Source organism: Aythya fuligula, chromosome 7 (assembly GCF_009819795.1).
Source record: "Aythya fuligula isolate bAytFul2 chromosome 7, bAytFul2.pri, whole genome shotgun sequence".
NCBI lineage: Eukaryota > Metazoa > Chordata > Aves > Anseriformes > Anatidae > Aythya > Aythya fuligula.
In genome coordinates, this window is record NC_045565.1 from 8,345,274 (window position 1) to 8,369,628 (window position 24,355).

General features: G+C 40.9%; 1 protein-coding gene across 1 annotated transcript in view; it reads left to right on the top strand.

Moving 5' to 3' along the window:
- The first annotated feature begins 333 nt into the window (after positions 1-333).
- The window catches only part of PTEN (phosphatase and tensin homolog), a 46,288-nt gene continuing 22,266 nt past the window's right edge, over positions 334-24,355 (top strand). The window contains 4 exon segments of the mRNA XM_032191129.1: positions 334-462; positions 15,842-15,926; positions 19,284-19,328; positions 23,119-23,162. Coding sequence (XP_032047020.1) covers positions 384-462; positions 15,842-15,926; positions 19,284-19,328; positions 23,119-23,162 — 253 coding nt within the window. The 5' untranslated portion in view covers positions 334-383.

The following is a 24,355-nucleotide window of genomic DNA, read 5'->3' on the forward strand; positions in this document are numbered from 1 at the left end:
TCACCATTGCTGGGGCCCGGAGCGCCGGAGAGCTGCTCTCTCCGCCTCCGCCGCGCTCGCCTCAAAGACGGCGGCGGCGGCGGCGGCTCCCTCAGGGACTCGGCCCGGCCCCGAAGCCTCCCTGCTCGGCCGCCGCCGCCGCTCCCGCCCCGGCAGGAGGAGGAGGAGAAGGAGGAGGAGAAGGGGGGGGGGTGGGCAGCCGCCGCCGCTGCCGGGAGCCGCCGCCGCCGCCGCGGGGGGAGGCGGGCCCAGCCGGGGCTGAGCCACAGGCCCCGCGCCCGGGGCTGCCCGGCGGCCGCTGGCCCTCCGCCGCCGCCCAGCCCCGCGCCCCGCCGCCGCTCGGCCTCTGCGCGCTGTCCCGGAGCGGCCCCCGGCTGCCAGACATGACCGCCATCATCAAAGAGATCGTCAGCAGGAACAAAAGGCGCTACCAGGAGGATGGCTTCGACCTGGACCTGACCTGTATCCTCCCGGCGCCGCCGGAGCCCGACGAGCAGCGAGCGGTGCGCGGCGAGCTATTGCATCAGACCCGCGCCGCGGTTACCTAACGCGCTGCCCGCGGCCGATGCGCCCTACCCGCTGCGCCTCGGCCGCCTTTTGTCGGCGCCGGGCGGCCCCACAGGAGCTGCGGCCCGCCGGGGCACGGCGCCGTTTCTCGCCGGGCGGTGGGGGCCTTGGGCCCCGCTCGGGTCGCTGCCGGCCGTGTGGCAGGAGGGGCGAAGCCCGGGTGCTGTGCCCTCGGCCAGGCGGAGCGAGCCCTTGGTCTCAGTCAGATGCAGCAGAGGTCTCAATCGCAAGCAATGGGCTTAAATTAAAGTTAAAAAGAAAAAAAAAAAAAAAAAGAGAAAAACTTACTTTCCTACCGTGACATGTAAACCGTGCTTTGGCATGATCTCGGCTGCAGTAAGCACCAGGATGTATTTTAAATGAGAACGCACTGAGTTGTTGAAGAGGATTGCAAGGAGTGTGATTCTGGAACATGTTCCTAGTGTGCAGTTATGACTAATGAGCCAAACTGTGGAGAAGCCTTGCTAGTGTATTGCCTTGGTGGCTTTTGGAACAGATGTGCAGTAGCAACAGCAGGCAGATGTTGAACTCCAAACGCCATGCAGAGTTAATGGTGTGTAGGGGCCATGCTGTGGCTGTAGCAGTCTTCATGGTGTAGACAGTTCGTTATTGTATTTGAGAGGTTTTGATGTAAGAATAGGAACTGTGCTTAAAAGTTAGAGCCATCCTGGGAAAAATTATAGTAGTATGCAGACCTGGACTTAGAGTTTGATTTTTGGGTGGCCGTGTGTGGAGCTGGGAGTTAGGCCCAGCAGTCCTTGTGGATTCCTTCTAGCCTTTCTGTGATTCTGACAAGCACTCTAGAAAGCGAGCTTGCTGCTCGACAGCAAGGTCAGGGTGAAAATTACTGTTTTTCAGAACTCGCAGCAGATGCTACAAATACAGCCTGGTTCCTGGGCAGGATCAGCACCAGTCACTAGCACAGAGCTCAAGCTGTTATGTTGATGCTTGGCCTAACGTGTTGGTGGCTTCAAAAAGGGCCTGAAAGGTTCTTGACTTCAGCAGGCTACTGCCGAGCTTTTAGTTAGGAAGCACCCTCTCTGCTACATAATTCTTTCATTCTGTTTGTGGTGTTGATAAAACGTAGTTTTAGACTTGCCTTTGCAATGTTTGCGCTTGGTCATTTTTTTGCCCTAATCGTAGGCCAGCTGACACAGGCCAGAGCAGCACACGGTGCTGACTTAAAGACAGAAAGTCTGAGTGAGATCTCTGATTCTCTGAGTAATGCGTTCGCTGGGAACTTGTGGACTATGGAAAGAGTTAAGTGGTGGCAAAATGGCTAGCTTTTGGCTTCATTGATGTAGAATTTGGTGTTGCAGGTATCTTTGTCCAAATATACCATTAGTTGGCATAGTTTTTGATGCAAACAGACCCTTTTAACTAGTAATCTGCTCTTGGCAAGAAAATTGTTGAATTTTGAACCTGGATTTTCTTACTCAGGGTTGCTAAGGATATGCCAAATGTAGTTTTTAGCTTTTTTTTCTTAATTGTATCACTATATTCTTAGATTTTGGATTAGAGGTAGGCCACTGAAGACTGGATTTGGGCTGTTTTTTTCCAAAAGCAGCAGTTGGCTGTAATTCTGTAATGGAATTAATGGAATTAGTGGAAAAAGCTTTTTTTTTTTTTTTTTTAACTTTTTTTTTTTTTTTTTAACCATTGCAAAGACATCTTTGGAAGGAGCTTACACTCTTTTCGTAGCTGCACATTTGAACGGATAACTAATGAACGAAGACTGCTGTGCCTACAGTATAATGACTTCACTTGAAGGCTGATGTTGCTGCAGAAGTGAAAGTTTGTTTTTTTTTTTTTTATCACTGTGCAGGTTTTCTTGGACTTTTTTTTTTTTTTTCAGGGTTTTGATGGAATTGTTGCTCATCATATCTGGCACTTGGAAAATAACCTGCTTATTTCTTATGTGCATAGACAGAGGACTAGACTGGGAGTCAGTTCTCTGAGGGTGCGATGTCCAGTGAAGAAATGAGCACCCCTGAAACTCAAATGAGGTATTTGGGAAGGCGTGTGGTGTGTGATAGGAGGACTGGGATTTAAGATCTCAAAGGAACTTCTCGTCCTGTGGCGGAACACAAAATTTTGAGACTGAAACAAGCGACCATCTGCACTTCTGCTGCTGCTGAACTCTGCCTCCCTGCGTTCCCATATCTGTGGGAGCATCCTGTGGGTACTGGTTCTTTTCAGGGCAGCTGTTTCTGTCAAGCTAAAAGACATAAGAGAGGTGTGAAGCCTAGTGATTTGGGCATTTAGCTGGGATGAGGGAAACCGTAGCGTGAATTCCTCTTTCAAACAGTAGTTTGGTGGTAATGGTGCTTCCAGAATGGCCAGCAACTGGGCACTGCTACCTAGGCTGGGCAGGTGCGGAATGAAGCCCTGAGGTGAACCTGCTAGGGCAGGAGCTTGAATCCAGGTGAGGTGTGATCTGCAGACTGTATGTGGTGGTCTGTCTTGCCTCGTGTGCCTATCCTTGAGGCGGGGTTCACCTCTTGGTATCCCAGGTGGATGAAGGATTTGCGTCTGTGTATTTCAGTCATAGCTGATTCTCCAAGGCACCATGGGGGACACCTGAGCCCCACAACACAGCTTGAGTTAGGTGCTGGAGTGCTAACGTACCCTTCATGGATCTGGGCTGGAATGTCTGGCTTTTTTTCTTACAGGCTGCATTGCATCCTTTTAAAATGAGCACAGATGGATGTACATTGTATGTCGTACATGGGACTCATGGTTTGGTTAAGAATGATTCATGTGTTGGTAAAGTAGGGTTTTAAGAAAGGGAAATAATGACTTCTCAAAATCAGTAGATTTGCATATACTAGATGAAAATAGTCCTATATGCTAATTGTGAAATGTGTCTTTAAAAACATATTGACATTACTTTTCATCTGATCAAATACGCTTGTCCATGAACAGTCTTTTTCTGCACATTTTGTGAAAAAATATTTTTGAAATTGGAAGAGGAAAAGGTTCTAACACTGGAGCCTCTAAATCGTCTTCTTAATACTTCATTTCAGATACTGTATTCCTGATTTATTTGGGCTTCTGTCTCCTTTCTGTAATGCTGGATACCTTTTGTTGCAAATGAGTGAGAAGGAAAGTTTGGATTGATAGATTTCTTCAAAGATGGATGCAATTTTTTTTATGAAGAAAGGACCATTACATTGTCTGAGGCACTCTGATCTTTGGGATTTCTGAAATTGTGCGGCTCAGTTGTCGAGCATTTTCCTGCAAAGGGTTGCATGCAAGTCCTACACGTTACGTTGCTTGCACGTGTCTTAGGTCTGTGCATAACTGAGTTTAGAAAGTGGCTTAACCATGTGAGGCCAAAGTGAAAAATCAGTGCAACTGCTTTGTGTGTGCATTATAGCATTGTTTGAGCTGCCCTCGTATTTCTAGGCCTTCTGTTACGCGTGAGCATGGCAGACTAGGCTTAGCATGGGATGGAGCATGCCTGTCCTGTGCTTATTTGCAGCACGCGTTTCTCATGACCTACATATTGTATAAACTGCTGTAATATTCAGTGAAGATCAGCTGTTGGATGCAGTTTATTTCCAAGTCTTGCCTGTGTTTGTCTCATGTACTGGAAGGCAGAGAATGCTAAAATTGTGAGTGGAAGCTGCTTAGAATATAATACAGCCTCATGCTATTTGTGGTCCTAAAGCATTTTGCATTGTTAATAAAAAAAAATTATGTGACTTGAGTAAAAATGGCTCAGCTTCCAAGAAAAAAAATGAACTAATGGCATAAGGTACATCCTGAGTTTAAAAATAGAGCTGGAAATTCCATTTGTTTAAAATACTTGCTTTCACTTTAAAACTCAAGTTTGTTGTGTATTTGTAATGAGTTTGTCTTGCCATCAATCACAGTACGGGCTGGTAAGGGATTAGAAGACTGGAAATGAAGTGGTAAAGGGTTTTGCTGGGGGAAGAGTATTTCTTTGTTCATGAGTAAACCAGGTCACTTAGCTGTGTTAAGCACCTGACAGATTCATTTTGCGCATGGAGCCTGGATGATTTTGAGTGTTGGACAAGATGAGTGCTGATTTTGCTTTCTTTTTTGAATTTATCTTAAAAGTTCGTTTGAATAGCCGCTTCCTCAGAGTTAGATTCAGTTACCTGCTTGCTGTAGGATGTGTTTGATGCTGGGAAAATCAGTCTTTATATACTTCCAGGGGTCAAGATTTTTGACTTGTCCACAGACAGTAAGGTGTCGATTGGTGCAAGTTCATGCATTTTCTCTTCTGAGGTTAAAAATGTACCTGTTGGTCTATCCGTCAGTTTTCCTCACAACCAAGAAAACCTTTGACATCTTGTTGTACTACGTGCATACTTGTGGATAGTGTTGTTTGACAGCTGAAGCCTATGCACAGAAAAACCCCTTCCACAGAGCGCTCAGTTGTGCAACCCTTGCTGCATGAGTGCAAAGAAGCCCCAACCCCTTTCTGCCCAGATTTTCTGGTGCAGTTAAAGGTGCTTGACAAGATAAAAGCTCATCTCTTTGCACTTAAATGGAGTGCAGGCTTCCTAATGAAGTACTTGATCTTGCATCATCAAAATTTTTTAATCAGTGTGCAGTGTTGCTGGAGACTGTTTGCACAAGCTAAACAAGAAGTTAAAAAATAACTGCTTGCGTACACTTTTAAGTCAACAAAAGCTGCAAACTAAGTCTCTGCTTCATGTAGTTCTGCAGTTTAAGTGATGGCTAAATGTTGCTTTTCAAGTTAAGGACATAAATGAGTACAGATAATGTGAGCACCTTGTAAAAATTCCTCAAACTGACCTCTAAAGGAAGAAAAAAAAAAAGAAAAAAAACACAACACAACTGAGGTTATTTTTCATTGAAATCTGTTTGTAAGCTTAGTTAAATGTGTGTAATTTTCAGAACAGCCGAGGCTTTCCCTTAAAACACTGTTAAAAGGGTAACGCTAAATAAAGTGCAAGCTTTCCTTGAGCTGTTCCTGGTTGTGAGAATTATGATTTTAAGGAGAAATCCAAGTTGATTTTTGTCATTTCTGTCCCCATCCCACCACTGAGTTGTCAGCTGCAAAATTGCCTTTTCCGATGCTGCTTGGTGCTTTGGTGAGGACAGCTTGGCCAGTGTTGGGTGCTGCTGAAGATCCCCCCCGCCCCGTTCAGCTCTGGGGGCAACTGGCTGGCCCCCTGTCAGCGCTGGGCTAAACTGCACTCTCTAGGAAGGCTGATGAATTTTTAAAGTGAATCTTTCTAGGAGATTGTGCTAGTCAGGAAGGCCCTTCTGTCCTCCAGATAATTATGCGTAACTTCCACTGACTTCATAAAATGCTTACGGTGTGTTTAGGGAAAGAATACAGCCTTGAGTGTGGCTAGCAACTGCCATGGTCTGATATGTGCTGGAAGGTGGCTCTGGATGGCTGCTAGGCTGGTGATCGCTTGCTGCATCTCATGTAAGACACCTCATTTTGACTACCAAAAGGTTTCGAAGTACAGCAAATGCTGTAGAGGAGGCTAGTATTTACTAAATGATGTGTTACTACACTGCACAGAGAAGTACTGAATTTTCTATTTTTTTTCCCAAAGAGGTGATTGTATCTTTTATTGTCCTCCTTACAGGATGATTTGGACACCTAAAGCCTCTTTGTTGTTATGGACGCAATTGGTATCACTCATTCAGTAATAATCTTACCACAATAATGTGTTTTAATAACACATTGTTAAAAAGCCCTGTGCTAAAAAAGAGTAAGACTGCACTGAAACTAAACTTTGGAATGCAATAAGTATGAAATCAAATTTTTTTGTTTTCTGTCTACCAAGTTGCTTTTGCCAGTTATGAATTTCTGAATGGTTTCTTAAGTTATCTATTTAAATGAACTAATATTTTAGCCATATTGATGCAACATAAGCTGACAAATTATACGTATGGTACTGTAGCCTAGAGTGTTCCATTATAACATGTTTCAACAAGAAAATTGTTCTTGTATAACGATTTAAGGGACAATAGTTGTGTTCTAAGAAACGAGAAAAAAAAAAAAAAAGGAGGATAGAGACAATTGAGCTGTCAAATCCCTTTGCAGTCCTAAGTTGCTGTCATTAGTCATAACCAACCTAATTTTAAAGCCCACCTCCTTTCTAGCTCGAGTACCCAACTAGTAATCTGGAGCTCAAAGGTGTATGTGATTTGTATTTGCTGTGGATATTGATTTTGTTTTGTTGCTGAATGGCTTTTCAAGGGGATAAACTGGCTATGGTGTTGAGCTCTGAACAGAGATTGCTGGATATGTCTGATGTCTCGTCACAAATCCTAGGGTAGTCACGGGTCCCTGTACTTTGGTACTTCTCCGGTGGTTTGGGGCCTTACAGCTGCACGAGTGATTCCCTTGAGTTACTGGCATGGGTACTTCTTGACTGTAAGGAGGGAATTTATCTTAAAATGTGGGAATGTATGTACAAAGCCCCATGGAGTACGAGCTCTTCTGAAATGTGGACATTTTGTGGGTAGCTGACTGTGCATTGTGCTCAGAGGTTGCACTTAGTTGTATCTTCATCCAGACTGATACTTCAGATGCAAACAAATCCTTGTTACAGTTCCAAATTCAGGCTAGCATCGCCTTTGCTCCTGTAGTCATCTGCCTCATTTACCATCTTGTGTACAGAGCCATGAATAAAAGAGCTTTGTAGAATGGAAGTACAATAATCATGCAATTAGGCCCTGTATCACACTGCATAAATCTAGGTTATCTTAATAACGATTTTTAGGAAACAGCTAAAGTAGGGGGCTCTGTGATTCAAATGGTAATTGGCTGTGCAGCTTAAAAATTAAACTCAACTGCTGTACGTTTGGGATGAAGACTATTGCAAAAGCTGGCATTGTTCCCTTTAAAGATGAAGTCCCGGCTTCACAGCTCCAATGTGCAGCAGTGCATAAAAACTGTGTAATATCCAGTTCTTTGCAGTGAAATGCTTATAAACTTCATTCTTCCTTTGTAGGGATGTAGTATAATAGGTTTTAATTGCATGATTAATTTTTTTAGAGGTCTGTGCTGAATTCTTTGATTTGCATGGATATATACTGGGTTAGAATTGAAGCAGTTGGGTGTTTTCTCTTCTTTGGTTTCTTGTGTGAATGGGTGTTACTTCTCCAAGACATTTTTTGTGCTAACATTAAGAGGAGGAAAACACTGGATCTTGTTAGAAGTGAATATTATCTACTTAGGGCTGGTTGATTGAGAAATGGTTTATTAGGCTGGCGTTATGCCTGGTTTTGCTGCTTATCTTTGTATTCTTTTGTAACTGCCCCCTGAAATTAAGTCTTCTAATGCTGAAAAATTCATATAAATCCTATTTTTTATAGCTTAGGTTTCATAAAGCTTTTTAGTGCAATGTTTGTCCGCCAGCCTGATAGCTATTTTAAATTCCCTTGTCTCTGAAAGTTTTGGATGTCCTTTCAGACTTGCAAGAAGTTGAGTCTGAGCCATTTTTCACTTCCTGTCAGTAAATATCAACGTAGTGACTCTCTGTGCCGAGTTCTTTTACTGAATAAAATTCTTGTACTCTTCTGTGGGTGTTTGAGGTTAAAATCCGCTGAAGTACATAGCAGTGCTTCTTCAGAGGAGCTCCTGCGAAGTGTCGTAGCATTCTGAGAGTGCCACCGGGGAGGTCCCACGCTCTGTTGTCAAAGAGCTCATCCTGATTTGGGTTCATAGGCAAAAACGGGTGCATTTGTCACATTGGAAATCTCAAACTGAGACACAAAAGTAGAGCTGTTTCCAAAAAAAAAAAAAAAAAAAAAAAACCTCTACATGGCTTCTTCCAAAATGTGAGCAGAAGCAGGAAACCTTCCCAACTGCGCCCCTACACGATTTCCACCTCTGGCACTGGGGATGTCTCCTGTCAGGGCTGTAGACCTGGAGCTGGCATTGAGAAAGGAGTCGAGGCCCTGTCCATGGTTTCTCAGCTGAAGACTTCTTTCTTGCAAATGTGATGTGAACAATATGGTGTGCTGTTGCATCGTTTCTTACAGTGCTGCTTGCTGTTGGCTTTTTTGTAAAGGGAAGGCTAGCTGCTCCAGTCTGGTAATATCATCGGCTCTGTTAGAGGGTTTTGCAGCCCTTCACGGCAAACTTAACTCCTTTACTGTCTGCATGACTGTCTTTATCTGTGGTTCTGTACCATGTTGAAATGGAAGTTTAATGTGTCTGCACTTGGTCTTTGTTAGAACAAGTTCTTCTGCAGTGTAAACATCATACTTCTACATGCTTCTCTGTTAACTGTTTTTTGTATTTACGCTGTGAGTTTTATGAGATTGAGATGGGTCAGGGTGGGGAAGTGCCTGGTTATTATGTAGATTCTATGTTTTTTTTCAGTCTTCTCGACCCTGTTAAATGTTCAGGAAAGCTACCATGTGGCTGAGAGCTCCAGGACACATCTCATACATCTTACAAAGCTAAAAGGAGAGACGCTTACTGTGGGAGTAATTTCCAAAGTGTGGTGTCATGAGTGTATGTGGGTCCAAAAGCCTGCTGTGGGATGGAGGTTAGGATGTAGCTGAGTCCTGAGGCAACCTGGCAATCCCATCTTCAAGTATCTTCTGATTTACTCCCTCCCACTATGGGAATTTGGGTATGAAGGGGCCACTTTTTTTTTTTTTTTTTTTCCTTCCATGTGTAGTTTGCTGCATTTAAATTACAAGCAGGGGGATTAAAAAGAAACAAAGGGTTGCTCTTGAAATCTTGAGCATTAATGGGTTAAATGCACTTCTAAATCATAAAATGTTTCTCTCAGCCACATCTGATTTGGTCTCTTTTCTTGTGCTTTAAGGCACAGACGGTAGAGTTGGCAAGTACAGCTGGCTGGCTACAAGGAATCCTCCTTTGCTCTGAAGAACTTTCTTCCTGTTCATTTCCTCTATACTTCCTGATTACCCAGACTTGTAGAAAAACAGTAAACTTATTTTGTGTTTCATGCTGGCTAATGGAAATGCAGCCTACTTAGGGGGAAAAAAAAAAGTATGTATATATACAAGCTAAATGGCATATATACTGGGAAACTTTTAGATCTGGTTGGGCATATTTTCCTATGTCTGTCTTTTTTTTGGTAGGGATGCTGTCAAGAAAATAGCACTAATAAGGGTTTGGCCATTTGTCAGGACACTTAAATCTGTTTGAGGATGGAGTGTGGACACTTCTTGCAACACTCCCTCTGTAGCTTCAGGCTGTCAAGCTGTTGAACAGCTAGAACAGTTTTTTTTTTCTTTTTTTTTTTTTTTTTTTTTTCCTCTGTTTCTATGTGGACTTGTTTAAGCTGGAGTGAAAAGGGTTGAGGTCAGTGTGCTAATCTTGCAGAGCTGGTAGGGACAGATGTTCCGCTGGACCACGCTGTGTCGTTACTGAAGTCCAAGTTCCTGAAAACTCCAAATAAATGAGGCAACAAAGCAACTTTGGGAGACTTGGAAGTACCTTTGTGCCTCCACTTATCAGTTTTGCTGTCGATGGGATGTAGCTGCTGACAGCTTGGCTGCTGCCTGGGAGAGTAGGGGCTGGCTTGCAGCACACAGGGCTGGTGCTGAGGGAGGAAGCTGAAGGTTGTTGTAGTGGAGCAAAACTGGGGTGCAAATGTAGAGTGGGTCAGCATCAGTACGTGCTCTGCTTGCTTGAACTAGAAGTGAAAATTTTCATTCCTGACAGGTTGCGGAGCTTTTTTCAGGCCTGCAATTCATTCAGCAATTTAAATATGTTCTTTGGTAAATGAAGCTTATACTTGGAAAGTGGAAAATGTGAAGGTCACCAAAAATGGCCATCTGTCCTTACATATGGAGGTTCAGGTTTTGCAGTAAGAAGTTTTTAGTTCCAAAGCAAGATTTGAACAGTGCCCGTCGTTCACAGCTTCAGGAACATTCAGCTTGTTTTACATTTCCTTTTTAACAAAAGATGAAGTCTAATGACTGGTGGATCCTCCTGCAGCCTTTGATTGCAAAGGGCTAATAGTTTTGTTTTGTTTTTTTTGGGGGCTTTGGTGTAAAACCTGTCAGCATTGTTTTAGAAAGTAAAACTATATGTAAATTCTGCACTGCATGCTCTAGCATGCTTATAAAATGGGAAGATTAAGTCATTTGCTTTCTGTTTTTGTCTTAGAGCTGCCTTCATGAGCAGAGCAAGGACAAGGATTTAAATGCTTACTTTGTTTGAAAAAAGAATTCATAAAATTGCTTAGAAATGCTAATGAATAAATTTCTAGATACCGAGAACGTTAGTCATTAAAGGAAAGGCTATGGCTCTGTATTTGTGCAATTTTTTTCTTGTGGCTGTGTAAGAACTAGCAAATATTTCAGTATGCTTTTTTTGGCCTGCTTCCATTATTAGGAAAAAAAAAAGAATTTGAGAAAATTAAGTTATCTTAACAGAGCAACACAAGTCATTTGCTTATATATGTATAAAAAAAAATGAAATTTTCAGTGTATACTGCATATTCTTTAATTTGATCGTCACATAATGTGAATATATAGACAGCTATTTTTGAAAACGATTATAACTGCTGATTTGCATAACGATACAGGATTTTTCTCATAGCAACTGGAAAGACTGTCATCTTTAGCATGTGGGAACAATTTCAGGAGTTAAGGATCAGTATTTTGTTAAATCTGCTAACAGCTTTAGAATAAACCCTGTGTCGCTGTTGTAGCTGTGTTGCTTTTGAAGCAGCATATAGATTGATTACTTTGGTTTGTCTTAAGTGTTGAGAAAGCATCACTTTTTCTTTGTGGCATTTGATATCTTAGCAAGCTATTAGGTGCTTCCATTTTTACATTTCCTTGGGTAAAGCTGAAGTTTTGCAGTTAGTAAGAAGTATGAACTTAGTAGGGGACAGCATTTTATTGTTTTGCTGATGTGTATTGTGTGTCATTGCATGTGGTCTGTCTCATATTTTTTTTTATTATGATCACTAGCTAAAATCCCAACCTAAAGGATTGCAAGGTTGCAAAAGGAATGAGTGCTTTAAAATGTATTGGTTCTATTTTGGGGAACGGATTTCTTAGGAAAGAGCTACTTTGGCAAAACATGGCAGGGATTTTTTGTGTGTGTGTGTATAGTAAGCCTGTTTCAAATTTGTGATCTTGTTAGGTTAACTTTGTTTTTTGCAGGCTAGCTGGAAGCATTGTAGAGCTGTGTCAAAAACTGACTGAGGTTTTATCCATCTCCATTCGTCTCTTAAAATGAGGCTGGAGTTGATAATGAACTTGTTGCATGTGTTCAATCATCAGTTCTTCCAGGTTTCTAAAATTATCAGTATCATTACTGATTTCATGATGACTCAGAATTCTTGCTTTGAATGTAAGCCCAGCTTCCAAGCTCCCTTGCAAGAAATATCATTTGTTAGCGAGTGTTTTAATTTCGGCTTTGGAGATCAGTGTTAAAATCTCTTGGGTGTGCAAAGCGGTGACCCTGAACCTTTCAGCGTGGTAACGATAGAAGAACTGGCTGAAGATGATGCTCTGTGGTGCTCCCATTATACGTTTGGCTGATGGACAGTAAATTGCAGGCTGTGTCTGGGGAGGAGCACAGCATCAGGAGAAAGTGAGCTGGTACAGATGCAGTAAGGATCATCTCCTCTGTGCAGATTTTGCAGGAGAGGAAAGGGTGGAACAACTTAGTTTATATGGCAGTTTTTTAATTAAGTGATGAATCTGCTATTTCTGCTCATAGACTTAGATCATCTATGTAGACAGTAACAGTGCTTCCGCTCTGTTCTTACATCACCAAGCGGACTTCAACTCTTTGGCTGCGTGAACCAGCAAAAGGTTTTCGGAGCAGTGCTCTTCTTCAGCATGCTTGTAAGCAAGGCGCACGTTCAGAAGACGTGAAAGGATCTTCCCTAATGTCAGGAAAGCCTTTGTTAGGTACTGCTTGCTTCTGCTCAGTGCAGACGAACCCTGCAGGCTGTCAGGCGCGCCGTGGAAACATGGTGTTAGCTTGCTGTGGCCACTGTCCTTAATGTCAGATCTGCTGCAGACAGCAGAGTGAGTCAGCAGTGGCGTGTGAGTTGCATTCTAGTCTGATACTTGGAGATAATAAGTAAGGTACTTCAGGATGCTTATATTTAGGTGGAGGAGAAATTGGCTTGCCTGTTTAAAAACAATCATGTTTTCTTAAAAACAGAACCCCCACCAGGCTTGCTGTTGTATGTTTGTTTTTCAATAACACTTCAGTTTTTGTGTTGTCAGGTTCCAAAACCTCAGAGTGCACAACGTGTTTACTGAATTGGCATCAGTAAATTGATTTAAACTCAGTTTTTTCTTCTCCTTTTGAAGTCTTTTTCCATTTGCTTTACTCTTAGCATTTTTGGGAACATCTTTTGCAATACTCTATCTGGGTTTATATATGCACCCCGTTCTGAGGCATGGTTAAGCCTAAGCATTCAATCTGTTGGTTTACTCCTGTTTAAAAGAAGAAACATGCACGTGCTGTGCATGTACTGCGTGTGTAGCACCCTGAGGAGCCGTGTGAGATGCCAGAGCCATGAGAGGGTTGTGCTCTGAAAGTGTGAGACCACACTGGTTATTCAAAAGCTTTTATCTCTCTCTGCTCTGTCTGAGACTTTACTAGGACACCTGGGGGCCTGTGAAGTGGAGGTACTGATGAAAAAATGTTGTGTTCCTTTTGCCTGGCATCAGGCTGCCTTCTTCCTGTCATGCACCAGCTGGGAGTCCTGGAAAGCATCTCCTTTCTTAGTCTTTCAGAGGTGAAAGCACACAGCAGAAGAAAAGCTACTGAATGAAAACCGCAGGCTGAAATGCATGAGGAAACCACGTAGTAAAACTCACAGTTGTAAACAGGAATTTGAGCAAATTGCATGGTGATTCTGGGCATCCTGGGCACCTGTGGCATGGGTGATACTATAGCTGAAACAGTTTCGTTTGGATGCAGAACTTTAGGTTTTGATGGGGTGTGTCAAAATGTATTTTAACCCTGTTGCAATCATAAATGCATGTCCGCTATGAGGAAGTGCTGCAGAAAACAGATTAATATAGTACTTTTTTTTTTTAAGGGTAAGTTACGTACCCCTGTTGCTCAGAGCAGGATGCACATGGAGGTGCTTTTGAGCAAAAAGGGCAGAGTTGGCAGTAGGTAGATGTGTGCTCTTGAAATCAGGAATGAGGAGGGAGTGATTGGGTGTGCTAGCTGAAAGTCAGGTAATTTGCTGTTGAGGGGTAGGCATGGAGCAGTTTTACATGATTTATAACCATTTTCTTATGCTTATGGCAAGTAGTAACTGATAAAACAGCAAATAGATTGCTAATTATGTAGCGCCTTTTGCTACTTTAACAAAGAGGTGTGGACTGCTTGCAGAGTAAAATAGGTTCAGAGTGAAGTTCAAAGCTTAAGATTTATGTGATTTGGTAGTATCTGAAGTTATCACAAGCTCTGAATGCTAAGCAACTTAATGTTTTGTTTTTTTTTTTCCTCAAGATAAGCTTTTTTTTTAAGGTTTGGGGAAATACAGAATAAATTGGAAACCACATATAACACCCTTTCAGTGTCTGTATTTGAAACTACTACAGATATTTATTTGGATTCCTCAGCAGCTTTGATTTTTTTTCTAATTATTGCCTGCATTAAGTAATCTGGAGTAGTCCAAGTAGACAGATGTCTTAATACTTGGATTACCACACAGTAAATGCTAGATTCTTTTTTGAGAGTAGAAAACATTGTTTCTGTGTATTCTTAAAATACTTGCAAAAAAACATGTACAAAATTAAGTCTTCTAGTTAACAAGCAGTGCAGATCTTAGTCTGTGCTGCTTTATAAGGCTTGTGGGAGTTCTGCAAGGACAGAGTAAAACAGTTTATATCCTATTTCAAGCTTTTCTTTGTGTACAGGTAGCTGGAATAATCGTGGAAGCTACGGTGTCTTCCGTTCTGCTGCTTACTCTTCGGAGGCTTGTTAATATTGCTGGTATTTTAACCATAAAAATAATTTTTACAGTTGTAGAATAATTCGAGTTGAAATGAACCTTTGGAAATCACCTGTTCCAACCCCCTTGTTTAAAGCAGGGTCAACTTAAAACATACCATTCTTTGTTCTTATTCCTTCTAAAATTAGTGTGAGGAGGAGTATGTTAATGTGGTAGGGCACGGTCTGTTTTTGAGCTGCTGGTTTAATTTCTGTTTTGCTTTTCAGTGAAGGCTCCTCACTGCATTATCTCTTCTGATGTTTAAAACTCAAGAGCATTTTCATTTCTTGAGTTGTGTTTAAAAAAAGAACACACAACAATTCATATATCATTACATCACCAGTAGAATAAATACGAATTGTTTTCTGGAAAATTATATAGTTTTTTTTTTTACCATGTTTGCTATGGATGTAAACTTTTCTTTTTTTTAATTTGGCCTTATTTAATAGCGTTTTTTTTTTTCCTTGCCAAAAGGTACTTTTCCTGAGCTCTTTATCTCGGGTTGTATTGCTTTTGGAATGTGGGTTACAGGTAGTTCAGCATAAGAAACTACATTTTTTTGCCAGAAGTGTATTTTTTAAAAATTATTATTATTATTTAATAAACAATATCTGTAATCCTTCTGGGATTTGGTACATTCCCATCTCTTGCAGTATCTCACATTAAGGCATTCAGAGCCACTTTAGCAGCTGCTGCAAGTGGCCTATTATGTAGAAATTGTGGAAAGTGACAAAATGTACTGTTGCCAGGGTTTACATGTATGTGTATGAGATGCAATTTTTTGTTTGTTTTGAATGGTATACCTATTGAGATCACTAGGGACTTTAACATAGTATTTAATTTGGAACTTCTTGCAATTTAGTCACATGACTATTCAAATAGTTTCCCACTGGATTAAATATGCCACTCAAACTGTAGAGAGGGGTACGTAGCATGTATACAATTTTAGTGAGATGATGTATGACAAAGGACGATTACTTGATTCTGCTTTTCTAATGGATTACTTTTCTATTCAGTGTTAACAGCAGCTATCCAATGGTAAAGACTTATAATCAGTTATGTATGTGAATTGTAAGGAGACTTATATTGGATGTGGACAAAGTAGGAAACTTCCTATACTGTTTGTTTTTTTTTTTTTCCTGGCCATTTTTCAATTTTGTTTTTTGAAAGAGACCCATTATTGCTGTCTATATAATGTTGAATTATTCACATATGGAAGTTGGTCTAAGCTATTGCTCTGATTTTGTTACAGGAGCATATAAATATTTAGTGATGTTCATTTAATATTATTGCAGAAATTGTACATATTTTATAAATGTTTCCCTAACTCACATATTCAGATATTTATCCAAACATAATTGCTATGGGTTTTCCTGCAGAGAGGCTTGAAGGAGTGTACCGGAACAATATTGATGATGTAGTAAGGTAAGGTTCTATTTTTCTTCTTTTTAAGTTACTCTTGTAAATCTTAAGTATCCTTTTCTGCACTCATATATGTTCTGCTCAGGAAAAGATGTGTGAACTGACTCATATAAATGTTATAAATGCTGAGAATAGCTTTTTCAATAATGTTAGTCCAGGCTGCTGTTCTGGGTTGATCTCAAATCTGCTTTTTCATGTGAAAAGCTGAACGCAGCAAATTGTGTTGATGTAAAAGGAGGTTATTTTATTTTAGAAAGATGTGAATCCATGCCTCTGTTTGCAGTACTGAGAGTTTGCTCAAATAACTGATGTCAATTCAGGGTGTGTTTGCCCATAGCCTTTCTCCAAGTGATAAATGAGGTGATTGATAAGTAAATTTTGATTTACAGCAGTAAATTATAGGTGGCTCTGGATAAAGGCTTTTTAAATGTGGCTGCGTAGAAGAGGAGACAAACTAGCTAAAATTCATGATTGCTGGTGATGCTTATAGTGCATTTTGTAAAAAGGTTTTTATTTTTAACATATTACCTGTTCTTAGCTGCTGGATACATCTGTGGGGGATCACAGAAGCACAGAACAGGTTGGGTTGAAAGGGACCTTCAAGCCCATCTAGTTCCAGCCCCCTGCCATGGGTAGAGAAACCTTGCTCTAGACAAGGTTGCCTAAAGCCCCAGGATGTGCTTAGTGATTTAGAAGCATCATAGTAATGTGCTTGCTTAACATCCCACCTGGAGAATGCAGCATTAGAAATGCCTTTAAAAGCTAAATACCTGTGCAAAAGAGCCAGATATTAGTCTGCTCAGCATCCTGAATTCTGATTATTTTTTTTTAAGCCACTCTTGCTGCTTTTGAGAACATTGGCATTTGAGCCAGTAACTTAAGTAGCTTTCCAAGAGGCTTGAATTTTGGGAACAAGGGATGATGCAAGGAATATGGTTGGGCAGTGGAGTTGGAAGTAGCCAAACCTGGGGAAGAAGGTGCTGCGTCCAGGTTTGAGGTGCCACAAAGTTTCTCAGGATAGTTGCCAGGCAGAATTAGTGACGCTTGAATTTCACTGGTGGTTGTTTGCATCCAGCTTTGTGCTGAAATAAGTGCCTTGGTTCTCACACTTGGAGGAACTGTGGCCCTCAGCTGAGAATAAGTTATCTGGAGACAGCAGCTTTGTTGAGCGGCTGCAGTTAGACGCAGACGAGTTTGGGAGGGTTTCATTTTTGTATATTTAACTGTTATGGCAAAGCTCACCATCCATGAGTAGCACTGAAAATGTCAGTCTGGCTTTGACCATGCTTGCAGCAGTGACCTTATTTTGTCAGGCAGTAGTAAAGAGTGGGTCATGTCGGTGAGGTTCCAGTTTGTAAATACTCCTGCAGAGCCTACGTCTCCACTAGAATTGTCGAGATGCGTGAAGCCATGGTGTCTAATACAAGGTACAAGTTAGTGCAGATGCATTACATGCAAACCGAGTTTTCTCTGTCCTTTGGGATGGTTGAGGGCAGTCCCACAAACTCACATTGTCTACCCAACTTCTTTCACTAGCTGTCAGAGCCACCTTTTTGTTAAGCTGATCTGGGTACTGCACCTGCTGTGTGACACAAGGGGTCCCCTGTGGGCTCCACCTTTGGAAGGTTTCGGATAGAGCCGAAAGCTGGGTTAGGAACAAATGGCATAGGCATTAACCCAAATTAATAACAATAGGTAGTAGTCTTTGAAGGTCCTCTTGTGTTCACAGCATTGATTTCAGTGGTTCCTACATAAAGGAAAATTTTATTGGTTGAGTGTATAAATAAAACGTGTAAGTCAGACTTTTGAAAGGAAGTTACTATCAACTATTAATCCATAAACACTCTGATGAAAGGGACTGGACTAGTGACAGCCTAAAAGTGTGATGGAACATATTAAGATGTGGAGAGATACATGTAAATTAAGTAGCTGTAGGGAGTTGGATGCTAAAGTAGTGTTATGCTTGGAGTATTATTTTTTTTCAAGAAGTTTTTATGTCGAAATTCAGTGTGTTTGAGCTCCAGAGCAATTGGTATTGAGCCACGAGGGATATGCCAGTGGGCTTTTTCTAGACAGCTGGTGTCCTGACAAATTTAATGATAATGCTGTATGAGAAGTCGGGCTTTGAGGTACACTTTGAGGTATTGTGGCTGGAATTTAATAGTTAGACACTTGCATGGAAGCTTACGCTTAGTCCTGTGGATGTAACTGGAGGAAGCAGAGTCCGCTCTTGTCATTGTCCAGCATGTTCCAAACCGGTGGGGCCCTCTGGAATGAGCTGTTCGGTCCAGGTCTTCCTGAATCTCCCCGTGTCTGCCAACAGGGGCACCAGCAGTAGTTACTGAATACTTGTGCTGATGAAATTGGAGTCCCACACTCAGTGCTGCCCAAAGAGCATACACATCTGTTCTCATTTTAACGCATCAGTTTAACCACAAAGTTCTTCTAGGTTCTTCTGGAATATTATGATTGATAACCAGAGCTTGTTTTTGCTTGAGCTTTCCAGGATTTTAGCAGCAAGTGTTTCTTTCAATTTGAACAACATGTTCTGTCATGGCTAATTAAATTCGTTCTGGCTGATGTGCAGATACACACTGTTGATGATGTTAAGTGTAAACATTTGTATGTTATTTCTTCTTGAACATTGCCAGGTGACACATCATATATAATTATGGCAATTTTGATGAATCACATTTGCAGTTTAGCTCTCTGAGGCTTGTAGGGAAAGTTTTCATTACAAAGTTAGCGTGAAAATGAAGTGAGCGCAAGTGTGAAAAAAAAAAACTAGAATGGGCTTTCTCCTTTCTGAACCCAGACTGTCACTGGGCATGGTCTGCAGATTTCAGTGGCAAATGATGGCCATCTTAAAAAAACAGGTTTTAAAGATAAATGATTCTGGCTGTTTGAACGGGATTACAGAAGTTACTTTGACTGCTTTTTTTCATTGGAAACACCATTGTAGCAAAATATTTTGCATAGATGATCGTATTGGAAGTAACTGTGTACAGATCCTTCACGTCGTTGATACTTTGTTTTAAATGAACAACACTTCCCCATTTTAATCTATTGATGTGTGAGTATCTTCTAAGTCAGTGCGAATTGGTGCATACAGTAAATGTTTCAGTTGCATGTCAGCTCTTGGTCCCTCAGTTGCACAAGTAGCCTCACTCCTACTGATGGCTTGTTTGTACAAGGGAGGTTTGCAACATGCTGCCTGCCCTGCTTGGAGATACCACAGGGCCAGCTGGAATGTGGAAAGCAGAGCTGCATGTGATGGATGTTGTTTTAATGATGCTGTAAATTAAGACCGTAATTATTGAAATGTATATTAATACATGCCTTTTTCTCCCCCCATTTAAGGTTTTTGGATTCAAAGCATAAAAACCATTACAAGATATACAATCTGTAAGTATGCTCATATAGATACATTTTCTGAAATAATGGGTTCTAAAAATAGCTTCTGAGTGAAAGTGGCTTGCTGCTGTACTGAAGCAGAATTAGAGATGTTTTGCACATTTCTTAAAACAATTAAGCTTGATTGAGAGCACTGTTACTTCATTTAGTGAAGCTGAGTGAGGTTAAATGAAATGCTGGTGTGTATTCATATTACTCGAATGCTTTTAAATGACTTGGCATCCAGCCCATCTAGAGCTTGTACCGTGTGATTAAAAAGTGAAAAGTAATTCACAGCAGGCTTTCTGTTAATATATTAATGTCTGCAGTGAAGAAGTTGCCAAATGAATACTCTTCCTGTATAGTTTGTATTTTTTGGAGGTATCTTAACTGTATTGGTACCCAGGTTCTGGATGTATTCTTCAATGTCCCTGTTCATCATATTGACTAAACTACCACAGCAATCAGTAGCCTGATGGTTTCTCAGCTTTAGAAGTGTAACGTTTTCATCAGAACAGTCAGTCATGCTAAAAGCTGTTCTTGTTACAAAACAGAAATGCTTTCTCTTTTGTCTATTGATAATCTTTATATGCTAATTTAGCCTAATTTCATTTGTATGATTGATTTTGTCTTGTCAACAAATGTTGACAAGGTCCTGGTTTTCCTACTCCCCCATTTTTTTTTCCAAAAATCTGAGTTGAGAAATTATTAGTGGAAAACTTGCAGATACTTAGAAGCATATTGATTTAAAATAAAATAATAAAACACAAAGTCTTACTGGCTTAGAATAGCAGTATCCAGGCAATGCATTACACTTTAAAAGGATGTTTTCTTTATCCTGAAAAAAATGGATCATCTGGAAGTGGAGACTCAAGTTCCTGCTGCATAGCTTTTAAACTTTGTTTCTGGCTAGAAAGGCCAGGTTATCTATGTCTTTGAGTGCAAAATTTGTACACATATTAACTAAATAAATGCCATTGGGTGAATTGCTGGAGTGCTTGGTTGTGCAATAGGAAGAAATTACAGCCTTCAGATATTTCAGAGAACAGCATCTCCTTGGATTAATCTGATCCTTCGTAAATAATTGGCCTGTTGTATCTCTTCATAAGACGGAAGTAGGAGTTCAGGGGAGCTATATGGCTATAACCAGAAGGATTGCAAGTACTGGCACAGGATTTGAGTTCCCTTAAGGTAGCAGTTATGTGAAAATGATAGTGATGTGTATATTGAGCAGTTTCCTTTAACAGGATTTAGAAGGATTTTTCTGAACTGATCTTTAAATGATGTGAGTTTTGCCTTATGCTCACATCATGGCTTTCAGCTTCCCAATGAATGTTTGAGCATTAGATTTAATTTTGTTTCTTTTTTTTTTCCTTGATTGTGCCTTTAACCCTTTGCTATTTATTCTTTGTTCTTCCTTGTTTTAACATGTTTGTTCACTTTCACCTTCAATATTCACATGCCACCAAATTATTCTTGCGCCTATTGTCATCTCCACTTCTCCACCCTATTAAGTATCTTCAATAAAGGTAGATACTTGAAAGCACTGTAATGAGCAACATGGATTTTCTCTGCTTACTTTGTATGTCTCTGTGCGTGTGGGGTTGGCCATTGACATGTCTTTTCTGTTGCCTGTGGTCCTGTCAGCAACAGGGTCGTGGCTGTGACCAGGAAGGTGCCCATCTTGGCAGCACTTTGCATTGGAGTTGCTTTAAATGTGCTGTCAGAGTTCTGCTCATAGGATTACAAAACCCTGATAATTGACTCCTTCCAAAATCCCCCCAGAATCTTCAGGTTTCATCAGGAGATTTGACTGCATTACAGGTGTAACTGTGTCTAAAAACCAAATGCTCTTAAAATGCTAAGCAATGGAAACATCCCCAAAGTGTATGCCAGTGGGATCTCTAATGTTGATACGCATGTGTTCCGTGCAAGGGAGTGGGAGGATGTCTTGTACAGCTGTGTCTGGAGTTCAGCATCTGCCCTGTGTTGTGTACAGCTCCCATATGAGGGTATAGAGAGTGACATGGCTATGTTCTGTGCTCAGTTTCTATCCTTGGTATCAACAAGACTATTTTCTATCCCTTATAGTATTCTACTTGTTACTATCTCAAACTTAACAATTTGAAAGCTTTTTTTTTGCCCATGTGTGGATTTTTTTTTTGTTGTTTTGAAGAGTTTTGTCCCGTAGTACCACTTTGAACTGGGTGTTTCTTTAGAAGGAAGAAGGAAACTTTCTTGAAGAGTGCAGTTGGATAAGATGCTTTGTATTAACTACTTTGCTTCCTAACAGGCTCAACTTCCAAAGTTCAGATGCTGACTAACTTGTAACAGTCCTTTGCCCAGCATGGCTGTTGGCTGCTCTAGGTGTGGTGACTATATCTTGGGCATACTTCCAGCGTCTAACCTTCTTGAAGGCTCAAGTGCAGATAATGTTCTTTTGAGACTCACCTACTCCATGACACTTGGCCCAGAGGTGTCAGCAATGTGAAATATGAATATGTGAACATGAAAACTGCCAGACTTTTCCCTAGCAAAGAGTAGAGCCAGGAAAGCTCTAGAATTCAGAAAAAAATGAAAACATTGAGTGCACCAGCAACCCCAGCAGATTTACTTCTGTCCCTGGTGTATGAGTCTCATGGACAAAGCTCAATGCGGGGTCTGCAAGGCTTTGGTTAGGTGGAACAGTCATAAAGGTCAGAGCCTAAAAGTCTGTGTGTCTGAAGGTGTCAAAAGCCGTATACAGCTCCAAAGGTGGCAGTCATAGCATACCTGTGAAAGAAAGATAAGTTCATACCCATCCTGAAACTGGCAGGGTTATTTGAACACTCTGAGGAGTCCAGGTTTTAACCAAAACAGAAGACCTAGATGTGTATTGTCTACTGAAATGATCCCCAGCATCATGTTTAACCTAGAGTCCTGTTGTTTTGAGGAAGAGTTGTTCTCATTTTCCTTTCTGAACTATATTTTTCTTGTGTGACATAGGAGCACAGCACTTTTCCTACAACGAGTAACTCTAAGGAAGATTACAGAAGGGCATCCTATTCTTATCTTCTTTCCTCTTAGCCCCAACGCCTGATATAGCTTGTTTCCTTATGACATGCCATCCATTTTGGCTGGATTCTGTATATCTGATCAGTTCTGCTTATCCCTAGGCAAGTCATTCTGCGTGACTAACATTGTGTGGTTTGCTTTGCTGATTGATAGCTAGCTAGAGTGGATCTTCTGTGGAGAGTGGTAAAATAGACTTTGGTGCAACTCCAGTGTCTTCAGAAATGTGCTTGTTTCCAGGGTCTGTGGGGGGGGAAACTGGCTTACTGGCCTTTTTTTTTCAGTTGACCTAATTTCAAGAACAAATGCCAAGTTGGAGAGCAGTGTTGCCATCTGTTTGATAAAAGTGATCTGTATTGTAATGTTCAGTGGTGCTTTCTGTTACCTGTGATGCTTGTGTCACAGTTCTGTAACTGAAAGAAGAATGCTTTGCTTGGGTTGCACTAGCTAAGGGTCTTAAAAATGTCCTTGTGAGTCCCATGACCCTTGGCATCTATGTTGTTGCAGATGTATCTTGACACATAGTTTGAGAGCAGTCAATTGGTTCATAAAGGTCACAGCCATCTTGTCCATATGTGCTTATGTGGGAGCAATAAAGCTGCTGGAGTGGCTGGAATAGTTAATGCTACAGTGTTAAAAACAATAGCGTATTGCATTACTTGGGTGAGTGTCTCCATTGAGAGTCACACTGACTAAAACACACAGTGCTTCAGAAGCTTGTCTTGAACTCCTGTCTTATTTTTCTTTTTAGGTGTGCTGAAAGACATTATGACACCGCCAAATTTAACTGCAGAGGTATGTTTTCACTGTCTCATACGTGTATTCTCTTTAAATTTCACAGTTCATGGATGAAGATCGATGAATAATAATTTAGGAGAGTTGGGAGTGAGGAATGATGTCAAATAGCATTTGAATTATTGAAGAAACTTAAAAAATAATAATAATAATAAAAAAAAATCCTATTTGATGATTCTTTGAGATGATTTGGTTCTTAGATACTTTGCAGAACTGCCAGAACCTGTGGGGAAACTTCTAGGGGCTCCTTTTGATGAGGCTCTTGGAGACTGGAAACTGATGTTCCTGTTTTGTCAGTATGAATGCCCCAGGTAATAAATACTAGGTCCTTAGCAAGGACTTGACTTTCTTATTATTTATTTTATAACATCCTTCTAGTTTTAAAGAGGGTGTTTAGAACGTGACCAAAATGCAATTGGCTGCTTTAATGCCTGAATATAGAGGAACTGAGGTTTTCATTTGTAAGTCATCTTTTCTCCTCATTTGTACTAATTATGTTGAACAGCAGTGTTCTGAAACCTTACTAAGCATGTACAAGCCAGAAAAAAAAGTATCTTAAGATCTGCTTGGGCAATTTTTTGGGTAAGAGAAAAGGCATAACTGAAAAGGATGTGCTTCTAATATAATGTCCAGAACATGTGCTTGCATTAGTTTATGCTTTCTGTTATGGAGGTACTTGGATCCCTTCACTGTAAATCCCATCCAAAAATGTTGTTTGTGACGGCACCATTTACAGCTCCTCTGCATAAGCTGTTCTAGGGAGATACATATTTTATTTTTTTGTTATTGCCAAATTAGTTACCTTAGATGACCACATTGGTGACTCGGGACTAACTTTTATTAGTAGCAGCAGAAAAAACCTTTAAAATTTTTGTAAGTGAATTAATTTCAAAGGGAAGTTCTCCTTTCTACGCTGAAAATGTGAAAAACAATAGTAATTCAGTTTTCAGCTTGAATGTTCTAGCATCAAATGCAAAACCAAACATTGAAAGCTCTTCAATGCCAGATGCTGGCTTTCTGTCCAGGGCTTGTGTAGTTTCTGAAGTACTTCCATGCTGGAAATTGTCTTTGCCATGTTTTTTTTGTTTTTCCCCTTATGTGCTGTGGAGTTTTTCTTGAAATGTCTGGGAGCTTGGAGAAAGGAGTCAGAGCTGTTCTCCATGTGGTGCTTTCCAGAGTTAGTAACCTTATCC